This window comes from Carassius gibelio, chromosome B2 (assembly GCF_023724105.1).
Source record: "Carassius gibelio isolate Cgi1373 ecotype wild population from Czech Republic chromosome B2, carGib1.2-hapl.c, whole genome shotgun sequence".
NCBI classification, from domain to species: Eukaryota; Metazoa; Chordata; class Actinopteri; order Cypriniformes; family Cyprinidae; genus Carassius; species Carassius gibelio.
This window is the reverse complement of record NC_068397.1, coordinates 29,139,219-29,153,921: the sequence shown is the minus strand read 5'-3', so window position 1 is coordinate 29,153,921 and position 14,703 is coordinate 29,139,219. Positions and strand designations below refer to the sequence as shown.

The following is a 14,703-nucleotide window of genomic DNA, read 5'->3' as shown; positions in this document are numbered from 1 at the left end:
GCAAATGGCAATAGGACATTGATTTTTTTTTTCACAGATTATCTGTCTCATATTCTACTGTCAGGATATAATGACAGGTTTAACAAATGTAAAAAATATATTTTTACAAAAGTTACCTACTGCAGCTTTAAACTGTTCATTTGCTCTGCGATGCAGGCAAACGCCATGCTGGTGAAGGAGGTGGACATTGAGAAAGTGTCGTCATTCGACCAGCCCTACATTAGTGCCATTAAGATGCTGTGGACAGATCCAGGCATTCAAGAGGCCTACGACAGACGCCGAGAGTACCAGCTGTCAGACTCCACAAAATAGTGAGTATATCTGTCATCATCTTTGTATTGAGTATAGTGTGATTATTTATAAATAACAATTATATATGCACACTGTTGTGTATCCTCACAATCTACATGACTCTAAAACGACCCTGTTAACTTTCCAAAAATGTGTTCCTGGTGATATTGTGAATGATTAAATGGTGCATGGTTTTTTCATTGTAAAATATTCATACATCTGGAATTTTGTCATTGTTTGCTTATCCTCGTCCCATTCCAAACCCGTGTGACTATATTTTTTACTTGGAACACTACAGGGGATTTTTTCCCCCCATGTAATTACAGTGAATTAGAACTGAGGCTTTCTGGCTTGCAGAAGTTTGATTTGACTCACGTGCTCTAGACTGAAATGTGAGACTTTAATAACTGATTCTTTAAAAAAAAAAAAACTTTCAAAAGGTTCGTTTGAATTCTGAATCCCACATTGCTATTTCTCATGACCTCTGAACGAGAGCAACTTTCACTGAATAATTCACACAATGCTATCATGTGACTGATTTACAATATCGCACATGAGTCATATAGACTACTTTTATGATGCATTTTGTGTCCTGTATAGAGCTTGAAAACTCGCGCTCCTATTCTTTGTAAATGAAAAAACTATTCCTAAGAAATTCTCCTGAATATGAAATGATAGGTCCAGTAAACGACTTTGTTATTTTGGGATAAACTATTACTTTCATGCTAACTGATATCCAAGATGTTATTTTATCTGGAAAAGGGAGAAAATCAATATCTGTTCATCTTGTGCAACACATACAAATTAAATAATGTCTCAAAGACTGTGTTTTAGTGTTTCGTGGCTCTTTTTCTGAATGGGTTGGTGTCCATGTGTCTCTGGTGATCCAATTGAAGAGTTTGGCGGCAGTGAGTCTTGTCCTATTTCTTTTACTGGCCCGATAAAATATAGAGGCAGTGTGTATTTCACCACATTAATACACACAGATGTATGAAGCCTGGAGTCTGTTTAAGAATCGTTGGCATCATGTGTATCACACCCCCTGCTGGTTTTCTGTGGTAAAACAGGTCACATCAGTGCAGTAGGAATATCTGGGTGACAAATACATTTTAGAGATTTTACACACATTAGAGATCATAATCATTTAACAACTTGATTCTTATTCTTTATTTATATAAATGTATAGTTAATCTGCCGTGACAGAATACAGAATTTGACTAAATATCTTGCTTCAAAATGCAAATGTATTGAAATGAATCAGTGAATTTTCATGAACCATTTTCAATCAAATCAATCAGACTTTTCCAGCACTACATATGAGAAGATGGGATGTTCTACAAAAAGATATTTTCTGTAAATAAATATTCTCTTGAATATATTGTAGTTTAATTGGTTAAAAAAACAAATATATTGTAGTTTCATTGGTAAAATGAAGGTCAGGGGTGTATATGGCCACAATATCTTTTAAAGTATTAATTTTGTAATATATATTATTTTATTTGTGTGTATGCAAGAAAGTAAAAATAATAAAGACTAACATTAATTTCTTTATTCTTTTATCTTTTTTTTCTAGGGATATTTTAAATTTTCCAGGGTTTAATTGCATGATAATAATGTCACAATGCTATAAAATCTTAATCATTGTAAAAACACCTTAATATTCTTTATGCAGAATATAATTTCTAGAAATTATAATATAATGTTTATAGTATTTATAGTTTATAAAAACTATAATGTTTTTCAGAAACATTAGACCGTATGCATTGTACATTCTGAATGCAAGATAAGTCTACCATAGTTCGACCAGACACACAAAACATTTGTCTTCCCTATTTAGCCATTGTGTTTTTTTTTTTAGATTGTCTCACAAGACAGCATAATGAGTATCCTCTGAGATCTGCTGACAGGGGACGACGTCTGACTCTTGAGGGTTCTGCTGGAAACATCCTTTACTGAACCACCCGCTTGTGATAAAAAGGGGTTAATGATGTTTTTATCTCTGTCTCCTTGTCTTTCTGTAGCTATCTAACTGATCTGGATCGTATCGCCGAGTCCTCCTACCTTCCCACCCAGCAGGATGTTCTGAGGGTTCGAATCCCGACCACAGGGATTATTGAATACCCGTTCGACCTTCAAAGCATCATTTTCAGGTAGAGGACACAGAACAATTATTCGTCAGCTTTCGTTTGAAATTGAGGAACTTAGCACTGAATGTAGGTTAGCATTGAAAATACATCCATGGAGGAGAGTTATTAATATTTTCTGAGTCGAGCTGAAGATGACTTTCTAGTGTGTGACCTACAAAGATACAGCCCGCTTCACACCCCACATCAGTCAAAGTTGTCTATACTGCACTTCTGCTGAATTTTTTTTTTTTCTTCATTTGTCTTTGAGCCATCAAATTTTCTTTTAAAAGAGGAGCACTGTCATGAGTGGAAGCACACATTTAAATGGATATTATGTACACTAATGTTCAAAAAGTTTGGGGTTGTTAAAGCATTTTAATGCTTTTGAAAGAAATACAGTGTAGGTCTGTCAAAATGACTGAAAAACTAAAAACAAGCCTTTTGGCTTCTCTCCTGAGGACACAAGAGGGCGCATCGTGCAAAATATTATGTACGTTTCTTCAAAGCATAATAAAAAAAAAAGTTTTCAAATTCTTTGGGGGAAAAAAAGTACATAATGTTTAAAATAATGCTTATAAACCATATGTTATTAATAAAGTTGCTGAAATAATTAGAAAGAAAAACTGCACCATGCATGTAGTTGGTATAGTTTAATACAAAAGACCGAAAACCAATCAAAAACAGTAGGCTACTTTCTTCATTGAAAACATGGAATGGGGAAAAACCGTGAATTTTGTTGAGACTTTAAAGTTTAACTTGCAGTAATTTTACATGGCTTTCTAAACATGCAAGATGCGAGTGCAACGCTGATAGATGTCCTTCTACAAAATGTGATAAATATGCATTCTGTGTGAACGGCTTGGTTTCATTTTTGACGTAAACATCATCATCTTCACACTGATGCTCTCGTTTTCGACAATATATTAAATGAACAAAGTAGCAGTGCCACAACTAGGGAATAATATATTATATTTAATGTTTTTTTTTTTTACTGCCCTCATGCAGTTTCCCAAAGAATTGCACTCAATGTGTGGCGGCACTTCCCCTGGGGGAAATGGGTACGTGGCTAAACATTTAAAACATGATTATGGAGAGACGCTGATGAGATTTACATAGGTTTTTTTTTTTTTTTTTTGAAGCGCGTTATGAAAACACAAGATTATTTCTGCCCTCTCTGCCATATTGACTATATAAATGATTACCATCAGCTCTGTGTTTGTTAATCTGTGTAAAACTGTCTTAAACCTAGGGCTGGGTTTCGATTCAATTTTTTAAATATAATTGTTTTTATTACATTCAGTGAATATAGTTTTTATACAGATTAGGGCTGGGTATCGATTCAGATGTTCCAGATCGTTTAGATTTAGATTCACAAGCTCTCAAATCGATTCGATTTTTAGATTCTCGATTTTCTATGCTCAATTCTTACGAAACCTAAAATGCTTCCATACCTCTGACTTTTTATGTGAAGGTGGCATCAACGTCGACAAAGCACCTGAAACCCTTTAAGCCAGTGTTTCTCAACCTTTTTTTCCACCGGGCCGTATTATGGTCCAAGTACAAGTCTCGTGGGCCGCACGCATATCATTTACACATTACGTCACCAATACAAACCAATCTGATTTATAATATTATAGCCTAAATATTATGATATCTATTCGATTCAATTCATTGAAATAAATAATTCTACTCCCCATAAATAAAACGCCTGATTCTGTCGGGAGCTGAACAATTTTGTGAAATTCAACTCGATGTAGTAACAGCACAATGAAGTTACAATTACAAAACCTGTGTTTTACTTTCCTCATGAGCAATCCAGACGCAGACACGGGCAGCGCTAACGCGGACTTCCATTTATACTTCCGAAAGTGTACACTGATGGTCCGCTCTGCAACAAACATGTGAACAAAAAATTGCCCAGAATCATTGCACATCACTGTCTTTATATTCTTTATTGACGGATTGCACAGATTCGATTGGCAATGGGCTTCTTCACACTGCCTGAACATGTGCAATTGTGCTTTTGAAGACTACGGACCACGCGCACTTGTCCGCGCTGTCGTCTACTCAGAGCCTCGGCACACACTCTCCGATGGCGATTTTTACGTCACGGCTACCTAGCGGTCCATAGCGGACTTGCGGACGCAGAAAGTATAAGAGGCTTTAAGATGCAGTCTGTAAAACGCGCACGGGAGCATGACTTCACAAGCGACATAGCAGAAAATGTGCGTTCACAAATGTAGCTTATGTTGATCCAAATATGGAAAGCACTTTTGAATTTAATAATATGAGGTTCTCTCCAGAGATGTTTTGTCACATTTCTTTAATTTAGGATGATTGCTGCGTAGTATAAGGTGTTTCCATTTGCTTGAACTTCAAGTGAGTTGCGGGGCAAACCGAAAATCCTCCTTCACTGCTGATATTGCGACTATTCTTTTTTTGTATGTGTTCAGTCGCCGGCATTCTCCACATTTATTTTTTTTCTGCCTTTTACCGAACTAACTGCTGTTGATGACTATTTGAATTGAATTGTCAAAGTGCGAGCTTGTATGTGTTCATAATGTTATGGAAGTCTGCTCATGTCTGAAAATAATTTATGAAAAACAAAATAATTTCACATAAAAACATTAGGCTATAGCTTATATTTCTTTAGTAGCCTACATTTTTTTAAATTATAAAACAAAGTTTTTTTGTGTGTGTGTTCATCAAATGGTGGGCCGCATTTGAATTCGTGACGGGCCACGGGTTGAGAACCACTGCTTTAAGCACTGAATGAATGAATGACAGGTTCGTTGGTAACATCGCACAAGGCACATAAGAGGGTGAGATTTGTAATTAGTTTAAGGCTAATCTTATGTTCAATGTCTGCGGAAAGAAATATGGAAAAAAATCTATTCATTGCCTTTGAGAATCGATTTTGAATCGACCACATTTAAAAAAATGATTAATCGAAAAATCTATTTTTTACCCAGCCCTAATATAAATGCTATTGAAATAAAAAAAAAAAAAAGAACAGTAAACCTCAGTTTACACCGTTACACTGATTGGTAATCAGATAAGGCATAAAACTATTTAATGTATCTTAATCAAATGAAAAACCCTTATTTTTTGGCACACACAGTGCTGCGCATCAGAGGTTTACGGTTAAAATAAAAAATAAAACAAATGTGATTATTCCTTTTAAAAATAAAGAATTATTCTTATTTATTAGTAGTAGTAGCATTGTCACATTGAGTCTTAAGACTGCTAAATATTAATCTTTTTTTTTTTTTTTATTATACAGTTTCTTCACATTTAAATAAACTTATTTTGACGATTTGCCGTGAGGACTTTGCAGCCCCTGTGTATGTGATATGACGGTAGTTTTGTCAAATTAAACAATATAATGCTAATGAAGTGACTCTCAAAGCAGGTGGAGATGAAATGTGTGTATTCATATCATCATAGTGAGACGACAGAGGCTGAAAACACCGCGAGCGTAGTCCGCGCTTGTGTAGACAAAACCATTCATTCATTCTATGTGGAAATTATGGCGCCTTTACGCGTGATGTCAAATGCTTCCACAGATTTGTAGTATTACTATAGAATTTTACCTGAACATTGCAAATCACGCTTTGTTCTTGGTTCTTGTGAACCGTGTCTCCTAGGGCTCCATGATAAATCGCTTGAGATATTAAATGCGCATCTTGTAAGTAAAGCCGGTTCTGTAATCAGTGGTAAATCTCTACATGTGCGTGATTTCACATGGAGCAGCATTAACTACACAGGGCCGTTGTTCACTGACAAGCTGCGCTAAATATGATCGTGGTTTGGCACAGCTTGTCAGAAATTTACAGCTGATTACAGAACCGGCTTTACTGACAAGATGAGCATTAAATATTGCAGGATTTCTGTTGTGACATTGCACAAGGGAAATAAGAGGGTGACATTTAGTGAAGAAGACTAATGAAAAGATTCACATTAATTAAATTTTATTTTAAATGTTTGCATAAATATCGGAAAAGATTGATTTACGATATCGAATCGATGTCATTTAAAAAAAAACGATTAATTAAAAAATAGGTTTTTTTGCCCAGCCCTACTTAAACCCTCACGAATCTCACGTCTAGCTTCCTGGAAGAGTAAAAGTGAGCGTGCACAGCCTCTCTCGCTCTCTCTGTCTGTCCTCCTGCCAAAGTTCGCTAAGTGTGGAGTGAACGTGGAGACTTGTCCTACATTAAAGAGCGTGTGTATGTTCAGAAGTAGGTCACTTAGCCCCTGGCTGAAGGAAATGAGGACGCTTCTATCTGAAGGAGCTTTATTTTGGGCAGCCAATCCTAGAGGGCTTCATTTATCAAAGGCCCCTCTGTGAACTGCTGGCTCAGGACTGGAGCGCTGACTCCACTAGGGGGCAGTGTAGAGATCCTGAAATCAGTGCTGGATAAACAGCGCCGACTTTGGCTGCACACATTTACCATGTTTCTGAAATCTAGGGCTGCGAGTATGTTCGGAAAAGAATGATAAAATACTACTTCTACTCTTAATTCAGTAAGCATGTTGTGTTTAGTGTGCAAATATTTCCATAATATTTATCTTTATTATGTGACAGATGTCTACATAAAAACATATTAAATATATATATGATTTTATTTTAATAATACACAAAATGCATAAAATGGCCGATTTTCAGTTCAAAATGCCTGAATTATATGCTGTGTGCATTTACCGTATATTGCCTTTTTAAGATATGTAAAGTATACATTATGTAGTGGTAAACAAACAATACTATGTTGCTGTCACATGACCTCAGTATATTGTATTTCAATCCAAATAATTTGAATCCAAATATGCTTTAAAAGTTCTTAACTGGCACATAATAGTTTGTCAAATATGAGTTCAAGTGTTTGATATTGCTTCCATTGCATTCAGAACACTAGAAACTGTGAGGTCTTTGCATTATGGGACACAGTGCTTCATGCATACAGAAGATTTGCAAACTGTGCACAATATAAGCATGAATTATTAATGCATATAATGTCAGTAATTAATAATTCAAACGCTTGCTCTCTTTGTCTTTTAGGATGGTTGATGTAGGAGGTCAGAGGTCAGAACGCAGGAAGTGGATCCACTGTTTTGAGAATGTGACATCCATCATGTTCCTGGTGGCTCTGAGCGAGTACGATCAGGTTCTGGTGGAATCGGACAACGAGGTGAGCGACTCATTTATTATAGATGTGTTTATCTTTACACTGCACTCTATCCTTACACTATTTCACATACTCTTCTATGCAAAGCATATTTTGTTATATAGCATCATTCATACACAATGGTAATTGAAAGTGCTTTAAAGGGGATTTAAAATATAATTATAAAAAATACATAAGCAATAAAAAAATCAAAAGTTGGAAATAAAAAATGGATAAAAAAATTTATAGAATAGGTAGAGTTTAGTTGGAATAGTAGACAAACCGCATATAGCTGCTGCATGAAGACCAACAATGTAAACATTTCTACATCTTTCATAAATGCTATTTGTGGACTCAATGCTCTAAAAGCTTTTATATTATTGGTTGGTGAGTTTCACTGTGCATTTTGATATAAATGGCGATCCACTCTCTGTGTCTGTGTTCAGAATCGTATGGAGGAGAGCAAAGCTCTGTTCAGGACGATAATCACATATCCATGGTTCCAAAACTCTTCTGTCATCCTCTTCCTCAACAAGAAGGACTTGCTGGAGGAGAAGATCTCCTACTCCCACCTGGTCGACTATTTCCCAGAGTTCGATGGTATGTTGTTGTTTTTTGGGGGTTTTTTTTAAGTGATTTTCTAAAATTGTGATTTTAGCTAGTCAAAGCTGCTCAGAAGGCTGGTTTTAGAGGGGTTTTGACTACTTTCTTAATTCCTTAGGAACAACCAGCTAAAACCAGCTTATTTTAGGCTGGTTTTAGCAGTTTGGGGTTTTTTTTCCAGCAGGATAGAATAATCATTATCAATCGTGATTATAATTTTAATCAAAATAATCGTGATTATCAGTTTAACCATTATCGTGCAGCCCTACCTTTGTGAGTAGAAAATACTTCTTTCAGAATCGTAAAAATCTTACAAGCCCCATTTTAAACATAAGTATGTCTTAACTGAGAAATTTCTCAATGAATTTACAAATGACATGTGATTCATGTTGGAGCTGGTTGATTTGATTCGTGGGGAGCAAATTAAGGAAATATTAACTTTTTGGGGTTTTTTAAAGTCTTCTAAGCTTTTCTAAACTCCATTTGAGGAAGTCGTGGCCTAATGGTTAGAGGGTTGGACTCCCAATCGAAGGGTTGTGAGTTCTAGTCTCGGGCCGGACGGAATTGTGGGTGGTGGTAGTGCATGAACAGCTCTCTCTCCACCTTCAATACCACGACTTAGGTGCCCTTGAGCAAGGCATCGAACCCCCAACTGCTCCCTGGGCGCCGCAGCATAAATGGCTGCCCACTGCTCCGGGTGTGTGCTCACAGTGTGTGTGTGTGTGTGTGTGTGTTCACTGCTCTGTGTGTGTGCATTTCGGATGGGTTAAATGCAGAGCACAAATTCTGAGTATGGGTCACCATACTTGGCTGAATGTCACTTTCACTTCACTTCACTTCTTTACACATTGTTTTTTAGGGCCCCAAAGGGATGCCCAGGCTGCACGGGAGTTCATCCTAAAGATGTTTGTGGATCTGAACCCTGACAGCGACAAGATCATCTACTCGCATTTCACCTGCGCCACTGACACGGAGAACATCCGCTTCGTGTTCGCGGCGGTGAAAGACACCATCCTGCAGCTAAACCTGAAGGAATACAACCTGGTGTGAGAAGTGCAACGAGTCCGACACATGAATCAGCATAGAACAGGCACCCACAGAGCGTGTGCACACCTATGTCCACACACACACATACACACACACATGCATCATGTACAATTTCAGAAACACAGATCTTTTGATTTCTCTTTCCCAGCTTCCAGAGTTTTTCTCTTTCTGTCCAGTGGAATTATTACAGACGTATCCTGCTCGTCATTTGTTTTTGATTTGTTTGCCAAAGTCTGTCCGCTCATCCCCGGCAGCTCTCGTCAAAGGCATCTTTCCCTTTTATCAAATTTGACCACCGATATAAAGTGGCTCGGATTTGACAAAGGGCGCGTTAGCCTCTGACTCACCACTCCAACGTTCACGTATTTCATGGAAATGTTGTATTGGCAGAGCTACTATGAGAATGACCTGTGATACGCTGGCCTGAAAAACTGGAAGTGACGATCCTTCCCCTTTCCATTAAAGGTCCTCACTCCAAACACGTCATCTGCTCCGAGCATTTCTCGGGAATTCTGCCTGGATGGATGGAAAAATCTGGTTTACACAGCCCTGCAAAAAGACAAAAATATTAATAAAAAAAAATCACAACATATTTACATACTTGTACATGGACACATGGACTAGTGCTGTGGTGCAGGAACTTCCAAAATGGATCCTTCTAGAATTCCGAGGATTCCAGCGGATTCTTAAATCCAGTGGGTTCCAGCGGGTTCCACTGATGGTGTGGAGAACCTTTCACTCGCAGAGATGATTCTCTCGACGAGCCTAGTCTTCAACTCGTATCGATGAATGTAAACTTCACGTGAGAGCATCGCAAATGCAAAAAAAGACGACAAAAAAAAAAGATAATGAACGCAAATAGTATAAGAATGCCTATATAAGCAAAACGATACAACGCACGCAAGGGAGTGATGAAACTAATTAAATCTGTGTATATTGCTGAGATGATCATTTTAAAAACTTTTTAATGATAAGTAACTATAGCTACTTCCACTGCTATCGAATATAGAGTGAATTATAACAGCAGTCGAATTATAGATGGGTAAGAGACAACGTTAAGGATTTTTAAATGTGCGCAAAACAGGATTACACATTTACGAAAGGTATTGTTCTGCAGATTTCCACATTTAACATTGAAAATGATTGCATTGCTTCCTTCCCCCATGGTTGTTATGTTTTATCCTCCTTCCTGGTTTCGTTTTAATTTCGCAATCTAAAAAAGTAGTTTCGGAGTGTGCGATTATCTTTTTCCGCTCATAAACAGATACTTTATTAATTCACAGTCCGGGTATCGTCGTCGTCTAGCGGCACTGATGCACACAATATATTATTTGTTTACGCAGTTTTTTTAACTGTCATAATGTAACTTCTTCGGTTGAAAATTTTGCGGGGGAGGGTCGTGGGAGGATGGGGTCAGGGGGACAGGAAAGCATTTATGCGCTGAAGTGAATTGATTGTGTATATTTATATTTGTAAATACGTATACACATTATTGCTTATGTACAAAACGTCTGTGGTACACTATCTTTGGCAAAAAAGAAAAAAAATCACTTAATCGCAATTGTGTACGGTTCTGTTGGTTTTCTTATGAATTACAATATTATTGAGACTGTGATTCTTTGTTTTAATTTTTGATTTTAGATTTTTTTGGTCACTATGAATACGTCAAATGATATACACATAGCTGTTCCTTATGGTAACGTGTGGAGGATGGAGGTAATGAGTAATAGACTAATAGCAGATTTTGGAAAGCCTTTGGAAACTTCGGAGACGGATGGGGAAACAGCCTCCTCCACTGTGTGAATGTTATATAACATAAAAATATGATTTTTAAGCAAAATAAAAAGTTAGATACAGAACATTTTATTTATATAATTTATAGACCAGATCTGAAGTTGTTGATAATTTGAATGCTATTGTTTCCTCTTTCCTATTTGAAGCACTCCCATGTTATGAGACAGAAATAGGAGACTAGTGTCTGTACTGCTGTATAAACCTCCGTTATGGATACAATTATCAGCCTTTTTTCTTCTTCTTCCCCCAAACACACAATGTATTATATTATGAATATTTTCCCTAACCACACTTTTCACTTTCCTACAGATTTTTTTTTTTTTTAATTGTTAAATTTCCAAATTATGTTTAGGTGACGTGCTTAAAAACAAACATAGGACATGTAAGATATGAAAATAGACAGCTTTTTGTGTGATTGAAGATCTATTTGGTCGACGCTTGCAAATAGTGAATTTTTCTTTCGATTCTGATTTCATTTCGATTTCTTTATAAATTCACAGCTTGTTTCCTTCATTGTGTATGTGATGCACAGATAGAAAAAAAAGTGTTCTACAGTTCTTTTACAGTAGATATTTTATACAGGTGACGTTTCATTCATTTTCATCAAGGGCTACGACAAACACGCCACATGAAAACCAGAAATGATTGGACAGTTTAGAGTGTGATTCAATACTGCGAGAAGCCAATCACCAAACACTCATTCATTATTCATTATTTTATCACTTTTGCTGCCATGCATCTTGGTTGATCACTTGCCACGGTCAAGAGAAACAAACTCCCAAACGCTTTCTTGATGGAAATAAAACCTGACGTGTTATTTGTAAACTGAACCCGTGTAAGTCCGTGTTTAAGTGGGGTTGTAAATCCTACAGTGTTTCTTCGCTGTTCGTAGTGAGTTAGATTTGAAGAAACCGATGAATCGAAGCAAACTGAAACACCATTATTTTGATGTACGTCTTACTCTAAAGTGTTCAAATGGATGTTAGTTTACTGCGACTTTCGAGTTGAGGTCTGCTCACTATGAGAACGTGTTGCTTTGTTTTATCAAGACAAGACAAAGGGGGCGTTGTTCGGCACAGCTTGATTCTTCTTAATGCACTTTTTGTATTTTCCGTACCACAAGGCGAATGCTGCGAGCTGCAGGCCGACAATTGAAGCTACACATATCTATAAACGTGCCAGTCCCAGAAATCTCGTATTCGACGTTCCCTCAAAAACCTCTACCTCTGTGAGCCGTGAGATGTTTTTCGGGCATTTTAGGATCGGTAGTCAAGTGACAAGCACACTTTTCAGTCCGTAGGGTACAGTCAGTGAGGTTTGGAGGCCAAACTTTGTTCATTTACTAGATCTTGCCAATAACCCGCGTGTAAACACAGCAAAAACAACACCTTTCACAGGCCAGAACAATCTTCCTAACAGGTCCGCCAAGTGGTACATGGAAAATAGTGTCTGTCCCACGGCTTTTGTTTAATTTCTGTAGCGGACAAGTGAGTAGACATATCAGTCTTGAAGGATTTGGCTGTTCAGGGTAACAGTTTAGATATAACTTAGGCTAGAAAATCCATGTAGAAAAAGGGTAAATGCTTGAGCAAAGCATTGGAAACGTGTCTTGTTGATAATCCTCCGTACTCAAGAGGGCGCCAGAGTTCCCTTCAAGTGTCTGTGCCAATATACCAAAAGTTATTATTCCTGAAAAAAGAAAGATTGGCTGTGGATGTTGGTTTTGTGGCCGACAATTGCACTGTATTCACTTTTGACTTATCCGGCTCGAAGAAAAAAAAAAAGAATGCATTCCTATCTTTCTGCAGTGTGCATAACATAAGGTCGCTTGCCTCTTGAGTTCTCATGATGGTTGTGATTCAGTTCAATGACTCTTTGCATTTGAGTGCTTGTAAAACTCACTTAGTGAGATGCAATGAACACATAAGCGTATTGACATGTAGTCAGATTTGCTGGCCCATTGTAGACAACAGAGAGAGACGATTGTTATTTCCATGAAAGGATGTTTACTGGTATGGCTAGGTGAATCTGTGTGGTGGACGGTCGAATGGTTGACGTCCTGACCCAATGAAAGAGTCATTAAAATTTGATATCTGCTTTTCACCCCCTGTTCTTTCACTGTAATGCATTGCATGAAAGCTGTTATTTCCAGGACCATTTGATCATGTACATTTTATTTGGGTTTTCGCACTCATACTTTTTCTGCTTCTTTGTACCATTTTAATTTGTAATTATACCAAATGTAAATGTTGTATAATATTGTGCGTGCCAATCCCCTTCTCTGAGACTGACTCGTAACAAGTGCCAATTGTTGTCCACATGCAGACTGTGAAATTAGACACAGTCCCCTTTTAAAAATGAGTAAAACACTAAAGAAGAGATTTACTTTGTGTTTAAGTTAGAAGATAAACTGCTGTTTTTCTTTTTGTGATTTATTAAAGCATGTGTTCTTAGTCCATGTGGGAGTTGTGGGTTCAGACAAACATCGAAATCCTCAAGACGAGAAAACATAGTGGAAATCTTTTTTTTTTTTTTTTTTTTTACAACATTCTCGCCATTATTTTATTGTTTTTATTTGTATTTGTTTCATTTCAACCACTGTTGCCTGAACCTCATTCAAACATGGAAATGATTTTCATAACCGCCTTCTAAAAAAAACTACAATTATAAAGTATCTGTTTTAAATTTAAATAAATTTGTTCCTATACTTGCTGATGGTCTTGTAATTTGTTTTCTTTGCAGTGCCTGAAATGCTGGTGTTAAAAACCTGCTTTTAAAAAGAGGCTTCAAAAGAGTCATTTAGCTTTATTTGCATTATATTTTCAGCACATAAAGTCTCTCATGCCCTTTATTTAACATTTTTTGCCAAATATGGTTTAGTTTTTTTATCCAAAAGGGAGCAATGAGAAATAGCATAGAGAAAAATATCTAAAAAACATAAATCTTAAAAATTTAACTTAATATTTATTATATTAATCCAAGGATGATAATCCAATGATGTTATCTTCAACATACACCTGTAATATCTCCTCTATTAGAGGTATTAATAAATAATATGTTCAATATAGTGGAAATGCTCCCATGGGTGCAGTTGCTATTATTGCAGGTTGGAGTCGCTGTACACTTGGCAGGAACAAAAGCGAGGCATTTCCAACACCTTCCACTTCCGGCTACTGTCATTTCATCCATTTGACATCTTAAAATGGGCCTCCTGAGCGCCACCTTAAATCCCCCCATACGAATTTACCAAAGTACGGATCCTACTACGATGAAGGATTTCTCATGAATATTAATGACGCAATGTGGCATTCACCCGTTACTCCAATCGGATTGGCTGCAATTTAAACTGGATTTATGATAAAATAAAATAAAACTAGAAAAAAGTTTATTAATTGTAACAAACTTGTTGATTTTCCGATATACACCTTCCTAAAACAAATAATAGCAGTTATAGTAATTGCATAATATTACCCACAAACACAGATACTGTAAAACACATTTATTTTAAAATCTTGTGTGTCAGAAATATACACAAATATATATTTGGGTCGCCAAAGAAGTGCAAAATAAAATAATGACACAAAAAATCTCTCACAAATAAAGAAACAACAGATTTAATATTTAGCATTGAAGACCCAGGAGCAAGCCAGACCACTCATTGAATATTAATTAGGCGA

General features: G+C 36.8%; 1 protein-coding gene across 1 annotated transcript in view; it reads left to right on the top strand.

The window, feature by feature from the left end:
- LOC127950782 (guanine nucleotide-binding protein subunit alpha-11) overlaps positions 1 to 13,738 on the top strand; it is a 45,306-nt gene extending 31,568 nt beyond the window's left edge. Inside the window, exons 3-7 of the mRNA XM_052548070.1 lie at positions 157 to 311; positions 2,313 to 2,441; positions 7,477 to 7,606; positions 8,029 to 8,182; positions 9,045 to 13,738. Coding sequence (XP_052404030.1) covers positions 157 to 311; positions 2,313 to 2,441; positions 7,477 to 7,606; positions 8,029 to 8,182; positions 9,045 to 9,235 — 759 coding nt within the window. The 3' untranslated portion in view covers positions 9,236 to 13,738. The remainder of the gene's footprint in view (positions 1 to 156; positions 312 to 2,312; positions 2,442 to 7,476; positions 7,607 to 8,028; positions 8,183 to 9,044) is intronic.
- The last annotated feature ends 965 nt before the right edge of the window (positions 13,739 to 14,703 follow it).